Source organism: Ailuropoda melanoleuca, chromosome 13 (genome assembly GCF_002007445.2).
Source record: "Ailuropoda melanoleuca isolate Jingjing chromosome 13, ASM200744v2, whole genome shotgun sequence".
NCBI lineage: Eukaryota > Metazoa > Chordata > Mammalia > Carnivora > Ursidae > Ailuropoda > Ailuropoda melanoleuca.
Genome location: NC_048230.1, coordinates 13,095,047 through 13,118,815, shown reverse-complemented (window position 1 = coordinate 13,118,815; position 23,769 = coordinate 13,095,047). Strand labels below are relative to the sequence as shown.

General features: G+C 35.5%; 1 protein-coding gene across 2 annotated transcripts in view; it reads left to right on the top strand.

Moving 5' to 3' along the window:
• Positions 1-23,769, top strand: part of VMP1 (vacuole membrane protein 1) — a 125,271-nt gene that overhangs the window by 5,990 nt on the left and 95,512 nt on the right. For both annotated transcript variants that reach the window (XM_019803877.2, XM_002923315.4), the window contains exons 2-5: positions 15,392-15,493; positions 17,836-17,971; positions 19,265-19,355; positions 20,561-20,671. In XM_019803877.2, coding sequence (XP_019659436.1) covers positions 15,418-15,493; positions 17,836-17,971; positions 19,265-19,355; positions 20,561-20,671 — 414 coding nt within the window. In that variant the 5' untranslated portion in view covers positions 15,392-15,417. The remainder of the gene's footprint in view (positions 1-15,391; positions 15,494-17,835; positions 17,972-19,264; positions 19,356-20,560; positions 20,672-23,769) is intronic.

Below are 23,769 nucleotides of genomic sequence, written 5' to 3'. Positions count from 1 at the left end.
AGTAAAAGTGGTTACATCTAGCAAGGAGTATACTAGATGAGGGACAGAGGGGAATGAGATTTTTCATTTTTTTCATATATATGTATATACACACATTTACATATATATTTGTATATATATAACATATATACACACACATACACATATATATTTGTGTATATATATATTTATATATGTATATGTGTAAAGCATGTGAAAGTTTTTACTTATTCAGAATTCTTTTAAGAAAGGGTCAGCTCTGGGATGCCTAGGTGGGTCATTCCGTTAAGCATCTGCCTTTGGCTCAGGTCATGATCCCAGGGTCCTTAGATCGCGTCCGCATCAGGCTCCTTGTTCAGTGGGGAACCTGCTTCTCCCTCTGCCTGCAGCTTCCCCTGCTTGTGCACTTGCTCTCTCTCTCTCCGACAAATAAATAAATAAAATCTTTAAAAGAAAAGAAAAGAAAAGAAAAGAAAAGAAAAGAAAGGGCCAGCTCTGTCAAGTCTTGCTTGCAAGTCTAAATGAGACCAAAGCCCAGTGAAGTTAAAATCGGAGATCTGGGGCGCCTGGGTGGCTCAGTCGTTAAGCGTCTGCCTTCAGCTCAGGGCGTGATCCTGGCGTTCTGGGATCGAGCCCCACATCAGGCTCCTCCACTGGGAGCCTGCTTCTTCCTCTCCCACTCCCCCTGCTTGTGTTCCCTCTCTCGCTGGATGTCCCTCTCTCTGTCAAGTAAATAAATAAAATCTTAAAAAAAAAAAAAAATCGGAGATCTGACTAACCACTTCCTTATTGTTGAGTCTGGTTCCTTCCAGAAACTTTCAAGTCTCCACGTTGCAAAAAGCATTTAATCAAAGAGAATATATACAGGGTTCTTCTGCCCCTTTTAGTTTTTAAGATCTGTTTATAGAAAATTTTAGTACTGCTTCAATGGGACACAAGAATTTTCTTTAATTTTTTATTAAATAATCATAGGGATATCTCTAGGATCTCTATATCTCCAAAAGTCTTATTTTTAGAAATTTAAATATTTGAGGGGTGCCTGAGTGGCTCAGTGGGTTAAGCATCTGCCTTCGGCTCCTGTCTTGATCTCCAGGTCCTGGAATAGAGACCCTCATCAGGCTTCCGTGCTCAGCAGGGAGTCTGCTTCTCACTCTCTCTTTCTCTCTCTCCCTCCCCATCCCCATGACTTGTTCTCTCTTTCTCTCAAATAAATAAATAAATAAAATCTTTCTTAAGAAATTTAAATATTTGAATTTATCAGTACCTTAATAACTATCGGTTATTAACTGTTGGATGCATCTCGAAGTATGTCTAGCAGATAGTATGTACACAGTAAATATTTGTTAAATGAGTAAATGAAAATCCATTTTCACTGCCATATAAAATTTCATTGTATAATTGTATGCCAGTTTATTTATTTGTTCTTCTGACAATGGACATTTGAGTTGTTAGAGCTTTTGCTGTTAAGACTGATGTTGCTAGGGGCGCCTGGGTGGCACAGCGGTTAAGCTAAGCGTCTGCCTTTGGCTCAGGGCATGATCCCGGCATTCTGGGATCGAGCCCCACGTCAGGCTCTTCTGCTATGAGCCTGCTTCTTCCTCTCGCACTCCCTCTGCTTCTGTACCCTCTCTAGCTGGCTGTCTCTATCTCTGTCAAATAAATAAAAAATCTTAAAAAAAAAAAAAGACTGATGTTGCTAAAAATGTTATTGTACATATCAACTCTTCATGTCTGCAAGCGGTTCTTTTGGCTATATGTTTAGGCTTAAATTGCTAGCATGAGTATACCAGTATTCAGCTTTTTACAAATTGTCTTCCTGACTTTGCTATTGTCTTAACTTCTGCTGAAAGAATCCATGTAAAGAATGGTGTGGTGGATTATAAAATTGAGTGTTGAATTGCAAAATGGTCACAAATTCTCATCATTGTATGCATACCTCTTTGTAATGTTAATTTACTGTTACTCCACTCCTTGACTCTGTACTTGGCTATGTGACTCCCTTTGACCAAGAGCACATTAACAAGTGTGATATAAGCAGAGACTTGAAAAACTTGCACATTGGGGTTGTCTTCTCTTGTGGCTCTTTAGAACCCTGAGCCCATCATGTGAAAAAAGGCCAGACTAACCTGGGGCATAGGGGACCTTACATGAGGCATCCCACCAGAGACCTGCCTAGCTCAAGAGCCAACCTAGTCCAGACCAGAATTGCCTGGCCTAACTCACAGAATCATGAGAAATATTGAATGATTTTTTTAAGTCACTAAATTTTGGAGCTAAATTGTTACATGGTAGAGCATACTGGATAAAAATGGTATCTCACTGTGATCTTGATTTGTATTTTTTTTTAAAGATTTTATTTATTTATTTGACAGAGATAGAGACAGCCAGCGAGAGAGGGAACACAAGCAGGGGGAGTGGGAGAGGAATAAGCAGGCTTCCAGCAGAGGAGCCCGATGTGGGGCTCGATCCCATAATGCCGGGATCACGCCCTGAGCCGAAGGCAGATGCTTAATCGCTGTGCCACCCAGGCGCCCCTTGATTTGTATTTTTTGATTGTCAGTGAGATAAGTAGGTATCTTCATTATTGGCCATATATATTTCCTTTGCTATGCAGTACCTCTTTATGTCTTTTGCCTGTTTTACTTTTGTAGGGTTGTCTTTTTCTTAATATTTTAAATTCTTTATATAAGCTGCTTACTTAGTCCTTTTCAGTTATATGTCTCTCTGGTTTATCTTTTCACTTCAGATATCTTGTAATGAATTTAAATTTTAATTTCAGCGTTCTATTTATTAGTCTTTTCCTTTATGGATAGCTCTTTTTTGTGTGTCTTAAGAAATCATTCCCTATCCCAAGGCAAAAGTTATTTATATTTTCTTCTAGAAGTTTTGCTTTTTGACTTTTAAATCCTTGATCCATTTAGAATGGAATTTTGTGCATGATTCAAAGTAGTAATCCACATTTTCTTTTCTTATATGGATAACCAATTTGAATAATCTCTTCTTTCTCCACTGCTCTGTCTTGACATAAAGAGTTCCAAAAATATAAGAATCTTTTGAAATGCCCTCTATTCTCTTTCTTGGTTGGTTTCTCTATTTCCATACCTATACAAAACACTTCATTCTTTATTACTGTAATATATGTGTGTAGAGGGAGAGAGAGAGAGAGAAATACTCTGGACACAAGAACTTTGTCAGATACATGTATCTTGCAAGTATTTTCTCTCATTCCGTGGCTTACCTTTTTGGTTTTCTTTTTTTTTTTTAATTTTTTTAAATTTATTTGACAGAGACAGCCAGCGAGAGAGGGAACACAGGCAGGGGGAGTGGGAGAGGAAGAAGCAGGCTCCTAGCAGAGGAGCCTGATGTGGGGCTCGACTCCAGAACGCTGGGATCATGCCCTGAGCCGAAGGCAGACGCTTAACGACTGCGCCACCCAGGCACCCCTACCTTTTTTGGTTTTCTTAACAATGTTTCAAAGCGCAAAAGTTTTTAAACTTGGTAAAGTCGTTTATCAGTTTTCTCTTTTATGGTTCATGCTTTTTAAATACTAAGAAACATTTGTCTACTCCAAGATTGCAAAGATTTTCTCCTGCTTTTTTTTTTCCTAGGAGCTTTATAGTATTAGTTCTTACATTTAGATCTATGATCCATTTCAAATCAGTTGTTGGATTTGAGAAATAAGGGTCGATGTTCACTTTTCATAAGAATATTCCGTTATTCTAGTACTATTTGTTGAAAAGACTTTCCTCTCACCATTGAATTGCTTTGTACCTTGTTGAAAATTACTTGACCCAATATATATGGGTCTAATTATGTATTCTATATTCTGTTCCATTGATCTGTTTGTCCTTTTGCCAGAACCATACTATCATTACTCTAGCTTTATAATAAATCTTGAAGTCAGTTGTGCAAGTCTTACAACTGTGTTCTTTATCCAAATTGTTTTAGCTATTCTAAGTTCTTTGCATTTCCATATAAATTTGAATCAACTTATCACTTGATTTTTTAAAAAGCTTGCTTCAGAGGCGCCTGGATGGCTCAGTTGGTTAAGCATCTGACTTTGGCTCAGGTCATAATCTCAGGGTCCTGGGATCCAGTGAGCATCATCCGGCTCTGCACTCATTCTCTGTCTCTTTCTCCCTCTGACCCTCCCCTGCTCATGCGTGCATGCTCTCTCTCGCTCTATCTCTCTCTCAAATAAAATCTTAAAAAAAAAAAAGTTTGCTTGAGTTTTGAGATTGCATTAAACCTACATATCAGTTTGAGGGAAATTGTCGTAATAACAATATCAAGTCTTTCAAATAATGAACATGGTATATTTCCCCATGTATTTAGGCCCTCTGTAATTTCTTCCCTTGTTTTTTTAGAATACGTCTTTTACATATGTTGTTAAACTTACCTCAAGTATTTTATGTTTTCAGATGCTGTTGTAAATGAAATTTTTCAAATTTAATTTTCTAATTGTTTATTCCAGGTATTTAATAGAAAGAGTGTTGGTTTTGCCTCTTAAACTGTGACCTTGCTAAATTCATTTATTAGTTATAGTAGTTCTGAGGATTTTTCAGTTTTCTCTTATTTCGACCCATGAGTTATTTAAAACTGTGTGCATTAGCTTCTAAGCCTGTACAAATGTTATATTTTTGTTACTAAAGTTTGACAATTTTTTTAAAAGATTTTATTTGAGAGAGAGAAAGTGAGAGAGAGCAAGTGCCTGCGCTTGCACCAATCCCCCCCCACGTGAGCAAGGGGGAGGGGTAGGTTCAGAGGGAGAAGCAGGCTTCCCGCTAAGCGGGGAGCCAAAGGACATGGGGCTCAATCCCAGGACCCCAGGATCATGACCTGAGCCAAAGGCAGCCGCTTAACTGACTAAGCCACCCAGGCGGCCCTTGTTTGACATAATTTCTGAGTTATCAGAGAATGTGGTCTGTGATGCCCATTCTTTGGAATATGTTGAGACCGGTTTCTTGGCTTAATCATGATAAGTGGCTTATGAAAAAATTTGCATTCTCTAAATGTCGGATGCTGAATCTTATGTATATCTATTCCTACATTTTATTTCTTCTTTTTTAAGGCAATTTTATTCTTTTTTTTCCAAAGATTTTATTTATTTATGAGAGAGAGAGAGAGAGAGAGCGCGCGTGCGAGCTTGCACACGAATTGAGGGGAGGGGCAGAGGGAGAAGCAGACTCCCCTCTGAGCAGGGAGTAGGATCCAGGACTATCCCAGGACCCTGGCATCAAGACCTGAGCCAAAGGCAGACACTTAATGAACTGAGCCACCCAGGTGCCCCCTACATTTTATTTCTTAATTGTATTGTTAAAATCTTTTATCTTTGCTTAACATTTTTTTTTTGTTTGCTTGAAATATCAGTAACTAACGTTGTTTTGGAAATCTCCCAATATAATGTTGGATTTATCCATTGCTCTGTGTATTTTTTAACAATTTTTATGTTATAAATTTTGATGCTATATTGCATTAGTGCTTTCAAATTTAGAATTGTTATATCTTCCTGCTGAGTTAAACCTTCTAACAGTATGTTCTCTGTCTCTAATAATGACTTTTTATCTTTCGTCTTATTTTCAGCCTATGTCCTTATAAAAAATCAAAATACAATTTGCAACCTTTAAAGTGATAAGTTTAATCTGTTTATGTTTCTTTTGATTATTGACATATTTGGACTTTTTCTATCAAGTACTACTTTGAAGCTCCCCAACTTTAGGACACATTAGCTCTCATCTTTCTCTTCCAGACTTATATGTCATTATCCAAATTTCAGTTCTTTTTAAAATTATCATCACAGACACTTTAATTATTTTATACAATACTTGGTTAAATACTCTTATTTATTGCTTACTATTAATGTCTTTATTTTACTGGGCACACAGTTCTAGACTAGCTATTTTATCTCAAAACTCTTTTATTATTCCATTGTTTTTTGGCTTTTATTGTTGCTGTTGAGAATTCTGCTTTCATTCTAACTGTTCTTCCATTTTTATTTAATTTAAAAATTTTTTTTTATTTTTAAAGATTTTATTTATTCATTTGAGAGAAAAAGGGAGAGAGAGAGAGACAGAACACAAGCAGGGGGAGTGGCAGAGGGAGAGGCAGACTCCCTGCCGAGCAGGAAGCCTGATGCAGGGCTCAATCCCAGGACCCAGAGATCATGACCTGAGCTGAAGGCAGACTCTTAACTCGATGAGCCACCCAGGTGCCCCAGTGTTCTTCCATTTTTAGCAATGTGTTATTTCTTTCCGGCTTCTTTAAAGATCAAGACCTCTTTACTTTAGTGTTCTGCAATTTGATTGCAGTGTTTCTGGATAGGATTTACTTTTATTTGCTCTACTTGGGATATATTTTACTTCCTAGATTGATGGACTCATTTTTGGAAATTTTAGGTCTTTATTTTTTTGAATTTACATTTCTCTCATTCCTTATATTCTTCTGGGATTGCAATTAAAGAAATAATACACCTTCTCATTCTGTCCTCTGTGTCTCTTATTTGCTTATATTTTCCATCTTATCTCTGCTGCATTCTTAATAACTTCCCTGAATAGCTCATCCAGTTCACTTCATCTGTGTTTGATCCATGCATTTAATCCATCCATTGGCTTTTAATTTCAACAGTTATTACTTCTGGAAGTTCCATTTGCTTTTCTTTCCTTCAAATCTATTCAGGTGTGATAGTTTTTATTGTGTGTTCATCTTTGTAATTGCATCCTTTGTTCTGCAAACATTTTATCCATAGCTATTCTGTAATATACTTAATCTGTACTTGAATCTCTGATATCTGTTGTTCTTTTCCTGAAGAGGTAGGGGATTGGTGGGGCCAATTGGAGGGGTCTGTACTGATAATGACTTGTTTTCTGGAACTTTTGTGAGTTTATTGATTGGTCTTATTCTGCTGGAGTCCAGCAGACCTAATTTACAGAGGGTTTACTTCTACTTCTGCTGAGAGCTAGAAAGGCAGCTCTAATTTAGGACTACGTCAGTGGCCCTTGTGGTTGTAGCAGAGGAAGTATTCTCTGCCTTCTTTGGGTCTCCTGCTGGACCTAGAAATTAAACTGATGTAAGACATATTAATAGGAGAAAAGCATACAAACTTTACTAATTTTTTTACATGTAAATGGGAACCTTCACAAGAGAATAAAGACCCCAAGAAGTGACCAGAGGAGGATGCTTTTATACCTTTTAGATCAAGAAACAATAAACTTGTGAAGAATTGACAAGACAAAGGAGTTTGATCTAGAGGTAGTAAATGGTGAAGAAATAACTAGGAAGATAAAGGTTAATTTAACAAAGTTTGTTTGTACAGATTTATTAGACCCAAGTTCCCATCTCTGGTAATAAGAATGTCTTCCTTCCTTCTGGTACAGGGAGGGTACCTTTCACATGGGAGTTTTATTTCTTGCTCAGGAAGAAAAAGGAGAGTCAAAGTGCCCGTTTTAAGAAACAAAGTGCCATTTCTTAAAAGTGCCTTTAATTCAAAGTAATAAATATGCCAAAGTGGCATATTTTGGGATGACATTCTGTTTTTCTTCATGGGGTTTTGCCGAAAGAGAAAGTCACTAATACAGCTTGCCACCTCCCAAGTTCAGTCTTCCTACAGGGATGTTGCTCTCAGAATCTTTTCTCAGGGTAGCTTGAGCCCTCTCAATTGCCGGTTGCTCCTATCCATTTCCTTTCTACTGCTCAGGTTTTCTTCTTTTCCCATCATGCCTCACAACCACCTGGCTCTTACACCATTCAGTCTCTCTGGGTCTGTTGTGTAGTTTACCTATTTTTTGGAGGGATAGAAGGGGACCTTGGAGATCGCCTCTTCCCTTTGTGAAACTAGTGATTTCTCAAAGAATATATCCAATCCAGGGTCCAGTTTTTACGGAGAGGAGGGAACCCTCAAACTTCCTAGTACATGTACCTGACATCATATAGTAAATGTTACTGAAAAGTTTAATTTATATTTTTCCATGTGTAGTATTTTAGTTTATTATTTTATAAAACCCCTTGAAGCCATTTGGATGCAAAGAATTCATTGTTACACATAATGACACCATACTTTATCTACTCAGTAGGTTCTAATTTTCTTAAGATAGAAGTGAAGTGAAGGTTCATAGATGATTGTTATCAGGAAGCTATTTAATATTTAAGAGAAAATGAAATCCAAAATACCCTTTAAAGTAGGCAAAGAATGACAATTCAATGTAGGAAGTGCTGTAGGTCATTCTGGTCTCTTTAATGTTGAATGACCAAAAAATACCAACGGTTATTTCCATTTACCCATCTTAATGGGTGTAGTGGGAGCATTACTACCATTTCAATGGATGGATAACATATAGCAAGTTCTAGTATTTTTCCAAACTGTGGATTTAAAAAAAAAAAACAAAACTGTTTCATAGATCATAAAGCTTGGAATTATCTGTATCAAATCCTTCATTTTGATTTGGATAATCTGAAATGTGTACCTTTGTCATTTGCAAATATTCCGTGATTTAACTTACTCTCGTATTAATGACTCCTATGGGCTAGTTTATATTCCTCAGGTATTTAGGGGCAATAAAGTAGGGAGTCTGTTAAGCAATCCGAATTTAAAATTTTGTCAGAAATACACAAACAGTAAAAACCCACAAAGAAATGACTGAAAGAAGCAAAGTTGAAGTCATCCGATTTTAATGACAGTCCATTATTTGTCTGTTTGTGATAATCAACAGAACTGAGAGTTCTCTTAATTCTACTAATGGGAAATGTTTGTAAGTACTAGAACATGCTAAACTTTTGGAACTATTTTATTATCATTTTATTTTTTCTGTGACTCTGGAATTCCTTGGTGAGAATTGAAAGGACTCTAACTAGATTGTTTTGTGTAGTAGAAGAAACATTGAATTTGGGTGTGGAAACGTGAGGTCGAACTCTAACTTTGCCATCTATATGCTGCTGAATTGCAATTTAGGACCCGTCCAGCCCTTGAATTTCTCATTTGTAGAAGGATTAAAATAACTGTTCCCTACAAAGGGTTGTTAGTATCAGTTTAGCTAATCTGTATGTAAACTATAAATCACTATACAGAGTAGTTATTGTTACGTAAATCCAAACCCTAACCTTGGGCTAGGTAGAATTCTTAGACTATTAGAATAGAAAGAAAATTATGGCGGTAATTTACTTTATGTGTCTGATAATTGGATGCGGAAAGACAGAATCAGAAATGTGGAGTAACATTCCCAAGGTCTCACAGTTAGCTGAACCTCCCAATTTTGGAATCTTACTCCTTTTACTGTTTTAATTCTTCACTTAATCCCCCCATCTTTTTCGTGAGAGTGTTTGCTAAGATTGTGTTGGTTATGAAAAACTGAATGAACGTTTAGTAGATTGAGAGAAAACGAGAAATGGGATTTTTCAAGGTGTAATTTTACAAGTTACATATTTTCTTCATTAAAATAAAATCATGTTTTTACCCAAAGGAACATAAAATTATATTTTTTTATATTGGAAATGAGAGATAAACATTCCCCCAAAACCTATGAAACTCTCACAAAGGGGGACCCTAAAATGTCTTCCAGGTTGTATCTTTTTAAAATGGGAATTTTTAGGGTTGCCTGTGTGGCTCAGTCATTAAGTGTCTGCCTTGGGCTCAGGGCTTGATCCCGGAGTCCTGGGATCAAGCCCCATATCAGGCTCCTCCTCTGGGAGCCTGCTTCTCCCTCACCCACTCCCCCTGCTTGTGTTCTCTCTCTCGCTGGCTGTCTCTCTCTCTGTGTCAAAAAAATAATAAAATCTTAAACAAAAATAAAAAATAAAATAAAATGGGGATTTTTACTTAAAATTTTATCTAATTAAAAATTAGATCTGGAGCAATGGCCTTTTCATCAATTAGAAGGCTGTTTAATTGTATTTTACACTTCACTAAATTAAGTTGAGGGACATTTTAGGCCAGAAATATATATATACCTTCATAACCTGCTAACCCATTATTGGGAGATATATTGAGATTTTTAATGCATTTAAATTGTATCCTAACTTGGGGTTTTAATTTGTCTAATACCCTAAGACTTTAGAAAGTTCAAAAAGAGGGGCGCCTGATGGCTTAGTAGGTTAAGTGGCCAGCTCTTGATTTCGGCTCAGGTCACAATCTCAGGGTCCTGGGATTGAGCCCTGCATTGAGCCCCATGTGGGGCTCTGTGTTGAGTGGAGAGGATGCTTGAGGATTCTCTCCCTCTCTCTCTGCACCTCCGTCTCCCCCTCCCTCTAAAATAAATAAATAAGTCTTTAAGAAAAGTTCAAAAAGATTCAAGGGCTTTTTTTCATATATTCTTATTCAAATAATGAATTTTCAGAGAACACACTTTTACAGTGCCCAATAATGTGATAACCTCTGGCTCTTACAGTCAGATGATGTAATAATAGTCACTGATACTGTGCATGGTGTTTGAATTATCTTTGGCTTTTTACCCCTGCACAAGTGGAAAACTATATGAAAGCCTCACTGGTCAAAATATATTTACTACTTTTTGCTTAGATTATTTACTAAGTTTCTAATAATAAATTGCAGTTTCTTAATAGTTTTAGAGAAATCTACAGCTATTTTGAAGTAGTCTGTGAATGAATGTACTAAATAGTCCAATTAAGTATACACACTTCTGAAAGCTAAGAAAGGTTACTGAAAGGTAGAATATTCAAGTTTTCTGTGTTTGCATGCCTTGTGTGAAGAACAGTGTGCCTTATTGAGAAAGCTGACTTAATATTTTTGTGAGAAAGTAGAATCATTTGAATAAGTGGTTTTTTTTTTTTCTTAAGGAAGTGTGTTCATTTTATTTTGGAGTACAGTGGCCAAGAAAATTACAGTAAATGGCTTCATTACTCTTCTTTTTCTTTTCAGCTTGTTAAATTCTCCACTAACTCATATTACTCTGGGAGTTGCTATTTTCATGTCATCCATAAATGTTTTCTGTGTTGCTTTAGGGAACTCAAAGTAATTTAGTTTCACATTGTTTTTGCATTACAAGTGTAGCTAATGTTTAAAATGAATGGAGTATTATGGTCTTAGCAGTGGATGTACAACCTACAAAGAACCTTTGTGAGCTGATTTTGGCAGTATTTTCTCAGCACTTCTGCCAGAAACAAAAGACCCCACATGTCTTAATATCAACCTTTAATTTTAAATGCTTCAGCTGTGTTTAAAATCTGCTAGTTGCTACCTTTTAAAGCATTCTTTGCATCTAGATATATTTTCACAATGAAAATTACTATTTGTTGTTTGAGTTATGCTTCTTTCCTATTTCTGTCTTCTGATCCTATCCACAGACCTCATTCTTAAAAATACAACTTAACTTAGTTGTATGCTATTTAAATTGATATTACAACTCTCACTGCAAAGCAAGCTCCATTGAATGTCAGGAATATGTGCTAGATTCCTGTTTGAGGAGATTTCAGTCCTTTAAGCAAGCTAGGAATATTTTGGATTTATCCCCACGCGTAGGACTCTGACTGGCATGGTTTCATCACAAATTTCCAAAAAAAAAATTTTTAAAGACTTTATTTATTTACTTTCAGAGAAGAGAGAGAGTGCGAATTTAAAGTAGCTGTGAAGTTGGTTGATTTTTCTCCAGTTACATTCACCTGGTCAGACAGACCATAAAGATGGAGGTTGTTCCAGGGACATTGCAGTTTTGCAAAGTGCATATGTGATTGCAGAGGAATTGAGGGTGTTTTCAAGGGAGTTTTAAAAGACAAGGAATAGTGTAAAACATTTTAAAAAATGGTTAAAATGCGAAAAAGTTGTGATGCTTTTATAAGCTTAACTATTTAGAACACGGGTGATTCTTTGCATGTTTGGCTTTATATTTATAATTCTTTTGGGAGTGGCAAAAGTTTTTCTAAAAAGTTGTTTTTGAAACTGTGAACTTAATTTGTTTGTAAGAGGTAGACTGATTAAAAGAAAATAACTTAGTTTCCTTGGTTATTTCTTACAAAACAAAATTCCAGACTATTTTGTTTTCCAGAGAATTTTTTGAGTAGGAAATGTCAGTAAGCTGTTTTTTTTTTTTAACATATTGTGTAAGAACACATTATTTGCTCAAATAAAAATTCCTGTTGCAATATCTTTAAAAACATCTTCATACAATTGCATAATACCATTGTTGTAAGTAGGGACTCAAATGGACTCAAGTTGTTTTGGATAAAAGTTTTTATCTTTTTTTTTTTTTTAAGATTTTATTTATGTGACCGAGGCAGAGAGAGGGGCAAGCAGAGGGACGGGAGAAGCAGGTTCCCTGCTGAACAAGGAGCCTGATGTGGGATTCGATCCCAGGATCCTGGGATCATGACCTGAGCCAAAGGCAGACAACCCAGGAAATGAGTTCAGTTATCACGGTGTTTGGCAGAGAGACAAGTTTTAGAATTTTTTCTTCATAACACACATGCCCCTTTATGACTTGTTAATCTTTTTACCACAAATTAATTACATTTTATTTATTGTGATGTAGCTATTCATCTCTGAAAAAAAATTGCCTACAGAATTTGGCTTAATGTGAATGTACCAGTTTTAAGTTTTTACAGAACTTAAGAATGGCTTCTAGTTAAATGATTAGAAGATAGAAAATCCTACACTCCTTTATTATATGGTCCACTTCAATATCCTCGGTTAATTTTATTAATAAAGCCCAGAAAGCATGATTTGTGGAATACATTTACATTTTGTGGACCTGTTGTGATGCTCTGGTTTTATTTTCACAAAATAACTTAATATCTTTTTTTGTAATTGCTTGTACTGTATCTTTTGAAAACATTGTCACATAAGTATGACTTAAGTTTGCAGAATCAAATTTCCAGCTTTTCTTATGAACTCTTCTGAACGTACTGTACTCTGAGCTCCCATACTTGCTCCTGTACTTTCTTCCTCATCATTACAGCTAGTATATATATTGAGTTCCTATGAAAGGTGAGACAATATCTTAGTATTTTATATACATTACCTTGTTTGATCCTCACAGCAACACTTTGATACATGTCATGTTATCTCTATTTCACGGGTTAAAGAAACTGACGTTTAGAGAGATTGAGAAATTTGTCCAAGCTCATGGAGATTACTTAATGAAGTTTGAGTTTGAATCCAGTTCTGTTAGACTCCAAAACCTGTTTTCTTCCCACTAAGTTTAAGATACTGATATCTATTTCATTTTAAGTGAAGTCCTGTGCTCATCTGGCTTCCCTATCAGAAGAAAGAACCCTTTGGAGGACAAGGACCTTGTGTTATTCATATTTTGTCTTCAGAGCCTGGTACAGACTCCAGAATTTTTAAAATAATCACTGAATGAAAGACACTGACATCACTGAAATGTGGCAGTGAGGCATGTACTAATGAAGTAGTTTCTCTAGGATAGGCAGTTTACTGCTTCATATACCTCCTACCCTTTTGATGTGGTTATACACATGCATGCCCAAACACACACACATACACACACTCTTTCATTCTTACCAATCCTGTGACAGTGAGAATTTGTTCTCATTTTGTAGATCAGAAAATCAAGATGAGGGGTGCCTGGCTGGCTCATTTGGTAGAGCATGTGACTCTTGATCTTGGGGTTGTGAGTTTGAGCCCCATGTTGGGTATAGAGATTACTTAAAAATAAAATCTAAAAAACAAAACAACAACAAAACCCCAAGCAAACAAAAAAAGAAGAGATCTAGAAAAAAATGAGGTTTGCTTAAGATCACTCCACTAGTTAGTGACAAATCTGGGATACAAATCAAGATTTTCAAACTTTCAGTCTTATAGTCTTCTACTCCAGGCTATCCATCTGTGCTAATGGAAGCCTATACTTTATTTCTTGATGTGTTTATTTGCTTATTGAGAAATGACGGCAAGAAAACAAAGGTGTCCACAAATGGATTGTGTCTAAAGAAGACACCTTTTGTTGAAGTGATGAATGTATGCTTTTTATATATAATCTTTCACTTATTTTCCTTTACAAAGCATATATTTTGCAGGTGGTAATTATATTTAGAATTTCAGTCAAGGAATAAAATAGTTTCAACTAACAAACTACAGGAAGACTAAACCCACAACCATATAATATTCTAATCAGCTGAATATAGGTCTTGCAGGATTCCTGGCACTTTCAGATTATATTAAGGCCTGCATTGCAGACTTGATCAAAGTACTGTGCTACTGCTGTTTTTTTCTTTTTTAAAAGATTTATTTGAGAGAGAGAGAAAGAGAGAGCACAAGTGAGCATGGGGGGGTGGGGGAAGAGAGAAGCAGCTCAATCCCAGCACCCTGAGATCATGACCTGAGCCGAAATCAAGAGCCAGCCAGGCACCCTGAAATACTGTGCTTCTTGAGTAGATTTGCTTTACTAACACCTGAAAGATTGATAATAGTTATAGGCAATTTGGTGTTTTTATGTAGGATAATTATGTCAGCACAATTTATATGTTGTAATACAGGGATTTAAAGAAAATTTATACCTATACATGTAATATGAAGCATGATACAAAGAGTACATTTAACATATCCTAAACATTTATAATTTTTTATTTTTTCAGGCCCATATTTTTTTTTCAGTAGAATTTTTTCCTAAATAAAATTGGTCTTCGATCTGTATCAACATTTTTGACATGTTTGGTAGTATCATCCATTTTTTTCTAATAATGCTAAAAGAGCTATGAAAGACTGGTGAAATTTGAGTAGTGTGTATGATATTAAATTATGAATCAGGAAGACTTCAGGGGCGCCTGGGTGGCTCAGTCAGTTAAGCATCCAACTCTTGATTTCGGCTCAGGTCATGATCTCAGGGTTGTGAGATTGAGCTCCATATCGATCTCCATGCTGCTCATGGATCCTGCTTAAGATTCTCTCTCTCGGGGCACTGGGGGTGCTCAGTTGGTTAAGCATCTGACTTAGGCTCAGGTCATGATCTCTGGGTCCTGTGATTGAGCCCTGCATCGGGCTCCTTGCTTAGCGGGCAGCCTGCTTCTCCCTCCGCCCGCCGCTTCCCAGCTTGTGCTCTCTCTCTGTCTCTGACAAATAAATAAATAAATAAAATCTTTAAAAAAAATAAATTCTCTCCCTCTGCCCCCCCTGCCCCAAAAAGGCTTCAGATATAATAGCTTATCAATATTTGAAGGTGCTAGTATTTTATATCCTTCTGCAGTACACAAATTGCCTCCAAATTTTAATCTGGAAGATCGCTAGAATGACTGAAAAGGTTTACAACTACATGGCTTTTATATTTTTTCTACTTCTATTACAGTTTCTGTACAAATTATTCAAATCTTTATTATAAAAGAGAAGATGAAAGTGTAAGCACGTTATTCAAATAGCATGCAGAATATTACTACCATGTTGTTTCTCAGTTTTTTCAGTCATAAATGCAAAGCAGAAGTATGTAACATGTTTTTGGATCTTATTTTGCTTTATTAGCTCCTCAAGAGTTATTGATCTATGAAATGGCAGAGAATGGAAAAAACTGTGACCAGAGACGTGTAGCAATGAACAAGGAACAATATAATGGAAACTTCACAGGTAAATTATGGTGGTTTGGAGGGAGAAGATCTGCAGGCTTAAGTGATATCCTTTTCATAGGAGTAAAATAGAAATACATCTAATATTTATATCTTTTGTTAATATAATAAGAAAATAAGATTCTTGTATGTCTTATATTAGATTACAGAAGTCCCCCCTCCCCCTTGTCTGCATTTTCTTTTTCCACGGTCTCAGTTACCTATGGCCAACTGCAGTCCAGAAACAGAATGATCTATTATCAGGTCAGTAAAAGCCTAATGCCAGGTCACATTGCCTACATCATTCACTGCATTTCATCTCATCACATAGGCATTTTATTACGTCATGAAATCTCAAGAAGGACAGTACAGTAAGACATTTTGAGAGAGAGAGAGTTACATTCACATAACTTACAGTATATTTTTATAATTGTTTTATTATTAATTACTGCTGTCAATCTTGCTACCTAATTTATAGATTAAACTTTATCACATCTATATAGATATAGGAAAAAACATATTATATATAGGGTTCAGTACTGTCTGTGGCTTCAGACATCCACCGGGGGTCTTGGAACATGTCCCTTACAGATAAAGGGAAACTACTGTAATTATCTTTTGTTTACTCCTCATAGTAAATTAAATTATGGGCCACTGCCGATATGGTGAATTTTGATAGTGATAGCAGAAGCAGCCTAGTCACAGTCACATCAGCACTGTTCTAGGTACAAGATTATTATTAATCTTATGGTGTGGTAAGTATTTATTTGGTATTGTTTGGTGCTCAGTATTATCATGCTATTTTGTAACTTTAGAAGTAAATTATAAAGTTACTTATTACACTAATCCTAAATACACAAATATCAAAAAAGTTAGAATGTGATCATTGTGGGTTTATTTTAAATTTCTCATTTGTGATAAATAAATTTATATTTTCACCAAATTTGGAATTTGTGGTAAATTTCAGTATATTTGACTCTTATTCATACATTTACCAAAAAAAAAAAAAAGCCCTGAAAGCCCTGAACATTATGGTTTTTATTTACATGGATGGTTCAAGTAGGAACTTTCCTTAATGTGTTTAAAGGGCAATGAAATATTTTCCACTTCTATTAATTGTAATGGTTTTCTTTTTGACTTCTGAATTGTTTGGCATCTCAAATATATTGCAAGCAATACTCTAGCATGGTGATAATATATCATAGAAATTCTCTTATATTGGAAGAAGTGCAAGCTATCTGAAATTGTAGTTTCTCTTTGCCTTGATTACTACGTTGCCTTGCAGAACACATTTTGCAGCACTTATCTGATTTTTGGTTACTCTGATTATTGATAAATTTTATATCTTTTCACCAAGAGTTTCAGAATTCAGAGATAGGCATGCATATGTCATTAGTCTCTTCATATTAGGAGGTTTTGCATGTTATTTTTTCTTTCCTTTCTTTCAAAAAGCATGTACATTTATATGTTCTTCCCCTGCTGCCCATCCCCTTGGAATTTAAAATTAATGTTAGTATGACACATTTACTCTCCTGTACTATGGGGGTTTTTTTGTTGTTTTTTTTTTGGCTTAATATTTCCTAGAGATTGTGCTATAATTGTATGTGAAGAACTTCTTCATTATGGCTGCTTAGTATCCCACTGTATGAGTATAGCATACTTTAATCACTCCTCTGTCTTCTGTTAACATTTAAGTTGTTTATAATCTTTTGCTTAGACAGGTAACATTGCGTTGAATAAACTTGTACAAGAGACATTTCACCTCATACCTAATCATTCTTAGAAATGGGATTATTGGGTTATAGGGTATATACTTTTGTAATTTTGGTAATAACCTTAATTGTACACTTACACACTTATTAAGTGTCAGACTCTTCTGAAAGCTTTACATACATTAACTCATTTAATCTTTGCAGTGACCCTAAAAAATTAAGTACTATTTTCATTTTCATTTGATAGAAGGGAATACTGAGAGATAGAAAGGTTAACTAACTTTCCCGAGGTCACATGACTTGTAACCAGAATTTGGAACCAAGTAGTTTGCCTTCCCATTTTGAACTCTAAACCACTTTGTTCTCTGACATGATGCTAATTGTCCTTCATAGAAGGTGGGCTAACTTAGTATTCCAGCAGCATACAAGAAAGGAAACTTGTGTCCTAACAATAGAATGATTGCAAAAATAGTTCTCAAAGTAAAGCAGAAGCACCTAGCCTGTCTAAGACTTATCATGTGAACACATTGCTTGTTTTTTTTTTGAGGTCAGTATGCAGTCCTTCAAATGTGGGATGGAAAAGTAGATGAATTTTGAAAGTGATTGGAAAAAGTGAATATTCTGTTTTAATTTCTGTGCTAATGTTTTTCAGACCCCTCTTCAGTGAATGAAAAGAAGAGGAGGGATCGGGAAGAAAGGCAGAATATTGTCCTATGGAGACAGCCGCTCATTACCTTGCAGTATTTTTCTCTGGAAATCCTAGTAATCTTGAAGGAATGGACCTCAAAGTAAAGAGCCTTCCATTACCTTTTATATAAATCTTATTTACTAATTTTAGAAATCTTTAACAATCTCTACAAACTGCTCTTTTGAAATGAATTAATTAAATTTAGAATGTTTTAGGAACATGCTATTTTTCTTTCTGTAGTTTGAAGAAAAATAGATTAGGGGAACATATTGCTATTTGCTCACTGGGTTATTACAGTTGACCTCTGTCTCCCGTTGAATCTTTTATGCAAAGGAGAACATAGGAAATGAGATTTTTTTTTTTTCTTCTGGCTTTACCTTTAGGGGAAATTGGACCTTTGTACATTAGATACACTGATTCTTTAGTAGGACAGAGTTCAGGATACGTGGCACTTCTACTGATAATTTGAGCCAATGAAAAAGGACTCTGCCATGGAAATGTGTTGTATCTTTAAGTTTAGTACTTATAAGCCCTGTTTCAGATATGATAAAGAGCAAGTTGACTTTTGCATGCCTTATCATTTTGGACTTGCCTTTCTAAGTTATTATCCTTAATAATATCGTATGTTTTTATTGTACTTACGTCTGTAAAACATTTTTTAACTTTTTTCAGTTCATTTGATCCTTAAAGCAACTCTGTGAAACTAGTAAAACAAATATATGATTACAGTTGACCCTTGAACCACATATGGATTAGGGGGTGCCAACCCCCACACAGTTGAAAATCTTTGTATAACTTTTGACTCCTCAAAAACTTAGCTACTAATAGCCTATTTTTGACCAGAAGCTTTGTGTATATATTATGTACTATATTCTTATAATATAGTAAGCGAGGGAGAAGAAAATCTTACTAAGAAAATCATAAGAGAAAATACATTTACAGTCCTATACTATAAAAAAATCCACATGTAGTCCTGCGCAGTTCTGACCCATGTTGTAGTCAACTGTATTATGCTTTTAAAAACAAACAGAATCAGATTGGTTAAGTGTCTTACTCAAAGGTCCTCTAACTTGAAGGCCAGTGCTTTTTTCATTATATTAGAACACCTGTCCCAGTGAGAATTTGGGATGTAATCAAGGTCAGTCTTTTGGGTAAGGGAAAGGCTACTACAGTAGGGCTTATGATAAGAAATTGGATGTTATATTCCCATGTATCTTCTCTTGACCTTTTTCTGTACCCGAAGAGACCATCGTGTTTAAGGACAGAAGAGTTCTGCCCGAAAGAACTGATTCTATAGCTATGCTAAATAACCTAAGTGCTTCAAGAAATTGTTTTGGGAGTGACAGATCCTGTGAGATATTTCATTTATTTTTGTTTTTAAATTGTTTTTAAGATTATGGCATCGTCAAAGCATTGTGGTGTCTTTTTTACTGCTGCTTGCTGTACTTATAGCTACGTATTATGTTGAAGGAGCACATCAACAGGTAAGAGGTTCAGCAGCTTTTCTGTTCTTGTATCTGTACCTCCCAAACAGTGTCAAAATGGGATTGTTGTGGGTTTGATAAAATGTCTACCCTCCACATTTTTAGACTTGGTTGGTTTTTTAATTTTATCTCAACTGGTATCTTAATGTCTTTAAGACCAAATATTAAAAATATTCTTGTGGCAGTTCATGGCTGCTGAGCATTTATATTTGGCATATATCATTTTTATTTTCAAGGATTCAAATGTAACTTTCCTGATGGTGTTTAGTCAAAAATAGCCTGAATCTTTTAATCAGCACTGAAGTCTTCATATTTTCCATAACACTCTCCTGTGATCCATCCATCCAGATATATTCATCCTAGATTGAAAGTTAGGTTTTATATGTATAGAAAGGAAGAAGTTCATTTGCCTGTAGTCTGTAAGTGCAATGTAACTGAATGGAAAATAGGACATTATGTTAATAACTTTAGTTAAAATAGTAAAACATTAATGTATTCTAATGGGAAATGGTTCTAAAAGTGGTATTGTTTTATTTTTTAAAGCAATTAACCTCTAATCACAGAGAAGTTTTTATAGTTTTAAATGCATTTCTTTTAAATATTTTGAAGAAATCTGTCTGTGTCATTAAGAGTTTGTAAGGAACTGGCTTAATGAATTTACTTGCCAGTATGAGAATCTAGAATCTAGTATCTGGAATGCTTCCAAGAAGTCCATAGTTCTGTGGACTTCATTCAGTTTACTCTTGTTTAAAAAACATCTTGGTCTTAAATATACAAAAATAATTTTATTCCATTTTTTACTTGGATAAACAAGAATATATTCCATTCACAAATATACGAATAACTGCCCCACTCTCACTGCTGTTTATTACAGTGCTTTCTTAAAGTCTCTGTAACTTTCAGATATCTTTAAAACTTTTATTCTCATAGTTATCTTAATAGTAATTTGCGTTTTTCATATAAATTCATTTGCAATAGTAGGACTTTAAAGGTCTAAACACAAGAGCTTTATTACAATTAGATGAATTTTTTGCCTTTCTGACATCACATATAAGAAGAATTAGTTCTCTTGAAGGGGTTTCTTTCTTCCTATTAGAAAATTACTTTAGTTGGTTTGTTTTATTTTTATAGTAGGTGATAAATAACATATTTTTGTTTAACAAACCTGTTGGGTTTTTTCTCACTGTATCCTTTTTATTTTTCAGTATGTGCAACGTATAGAGAAACAGTTTCTTTTGTATGCCTACTGGATAGGCTTAGGAATTTTGTCTTCTGTTGGGCTTGGAACAGGGCTGCACACCTTCCTCCTTTATCTGGTAAGAATAACAATAAGCAAGATTGAAAGAGATGTTTTAATTGGTGCTTTTACTTCAGAAGTTAAAATTCTAAGATTTTTATTTACTTACCTTTGCATTTTAGAAGCATTCTCATCCTCAGATTAGTGTTTTAAGTTTGATTTAGAATTCTGTTTTTCTTTTTGGTTGAGGTTTTAAAAAGAGAAGAGGAAAAAACCCTTGGGCAGATGAGATTGGTTACTTAAATTAATTCAGCCAGGAAATGTTTTTTATCCTTCCAGATTTTGGAATAATGGTTCTTTTGCTTGTGCAATTGTTGTTTTAATAGTTGAAGTTCTTTAAAAGTACAAAATTTCATGTAAGGCTTAGAATTAATTTGAGCAGTTTACTTTCTCTATTAATCAGCAAATGAGAAATGGTGTCTTCCCTCATGTCCTCAGACACCATGTATACACACCTGGATAGTCATTTTGGTATTGAATGTGATTAATGAAGTATTATGCATGTAGAATTAAAAGCTTTCTTAAGTCCTTTTAAATCAAAATATAAAATGTACCCCTCCTAAAAATATTATTTTACTTATGAAATTAGAGAGATAAAAGATAGGTTTTCCAAATGTACTGAAATTATAGCAGAGCTAGGACCAGGGGATGACAAGCAGGACATCTAGGGCACAGAATTTAAATGGCACTTTCAGGGTCATGTAAATATGGGCTTGATGAGTGAGTGTTTCATTAAATTTTGTGCCCTGGATGCCTCTCTTATTTCACTCTATCCCTGTTCCTGAGGAATTGAAAACAATTCCATATTTGAAGTAGCTTGATCTTGATTGGGGGAAAATAGGTGAAGAGTTGTCACAGCTGTACTGATTGCCAAATAAAGTTCAACACAGCAAACACTTCCGATCTTTATGCTTCAATGAATTCATTTCTGAAGCAGGAAAGATAAGTATTAAGGAATGATTGTTCAGAAGGCTGCTGAATTAATGGCCTGAAGAATAATTTGAGACTTAATCAATTCACAACTTCTCCAAGTTTATAGGACTTTAAAATCTCAAATTTTAGAATTCTGTTCATGATTGGTTGCTGATTTTATCCCAAATAGGGGCATAAATCTCAGAGAACTAATCCATATTAGTGTTTCTTTAATAATTACAGTTTTAGAAGTATAATGCTATATTAGAGGTTGAGGGAGAAGGGAAAAGAAAGAATTACAGGTTATTTAGGTTACCTTATGTTCTTTTCTAGACCTTTCCTTTGAGATTCCTTGGGAAAACCAGATTAAGGAATTCATTTGTAGCATTTGATTAATTTAGAAGTATCTAAAAAGCAACCCAGGTAGCAAATTCTGCCGAATCTTAAAAGGGATTCTAATGAAACTTAGAAATTGCACAATAAGTTAAAGAAATTTGAAACAAGGAAGTTTTATGTTTCCTGTTTCTTTTCATGTCCGTGAGAAACCTTTATAAAATGACATTTATAAAATGTCTTGATATGAAACGTTATTTTGATTCCATTGATCCAAGTATCCATAAAGTGTTTAGAAACATACAAATAATCATTTATTATAAAATTTGTTTGAGTGAAAAGGCAAGTCTTCCGTAAATTAAGGAGTTCTGGTGGGGGCTCAGAGTGCAGATTTAATGGAGTGTGGTTAGGCTTTTCACAAGTGTAGAAGGAATTCTTCAAGAGCTATCTGAAGGAACGTATTATACTCTCATTAAAAATCAGTACTGTATATGTTATACTAGTTTAGCAAGTATGAAGATTTAATCAAGGAACATCTGAAATTGTGTTGCGTTATACATAAGAGCCATATAAAAGTTTTGTGGCAGGGCACCTAGGGAGTGCAGTCGGTTAAGTGCCCAACTCTTGGTTTCAGCTCAGGTCATGATCTCAGGGTCGTGAGATTGAGCCCCACCTCTAGCTCCACACTGGGTGTGGAGCCTGCTAAGTTTATCCTCTCCTGCCTCCTCCCCCTTGTGCTCTCTCGCTCTCTCTCTTAAATAAATAAGTAAAAATTTTGTGGCATTATCACTGCTAATAATAAACTGGGGTCCAGAGTGGATCAGGCCACTTTTTTAGCATTAAGTAAATTTGATTTTTGTTTGTGAGTATTTAGAATTATTTTATTTAAAAAAATTTTTTTAAAGATTTTATTTATTTGAGAGAGGGAAAGACAGATAGTGACAGAGAGCACAAGCAGGGAGGAGAGGGAGAAGCAGGCTCCCCACTGAGCAGAGATCCCAATACAGGGGCTCTATCCCGGGACCCTGGGATCATGACCTGAGCCGAAGGCAGACACTTAACCGACTGAGCCACCTAGGCACCCCTAGAATTATTTTACATGTGCTTAAATTAAATACAAGTAAAATAACGAGATCTGCATTTTGAATACATGATATTGGCTGTAGTGTGGGAGATATATTGAAAGTGGGAGAGAAAGAAGATGGGCAGTTGTGATAATCCTTCTGAGAGACAGAGGCTTCCATGGAGGAAGCAGGAAGTATGGAGAGGAGGGGAGATTACAAAAAAGAACTTGCAGAGAGAAGGCAAGCAGAATGATACCAAAATATGGTACACATTTTTAATGTGGTAGTAGCATTGGGATGAAACAGGATAAATCTTAGAGAAATGTGGTTAGTGCAATTACAAAGATGTTGTGATTTAATTATAGGGGAAGGAGCCAAAGATAACTGTTGGTTTTTTACTTGAGTGAGTAGATCTTGATACCATTAACTAAATAGAAAACAGTTTTGTGTTCACTTGTGTATTCAGTATGTATTATAAGTACCTAAAAAGAGAAATTTAAAAGGATGTTGTAATTATATCTCAAGGTAGATGAGATCTTCACCTGATCCAAGTGGATTGCTTGTGCCAGTGATTGGACAGAAAAAAAGGGAAATTTGCAAAGGACTAAGAACGCCCCTCCCTCCCTCCCTTCCCCCTCCCTCCCTTCTTCCCTTCGTTCCTTCTTTCCCTCCCTTCCTCCCTTCCTTCCTTCCCATCTCTCTCTCTCTTTTTAGAGAGAGAGAACGAGAGCATGCCTGTGCGCAGGGCAGAGGGAGAGGGAGAGAGAATCTTAAGCAGGCACCATGATCGGTGCTTGAACTCACAACC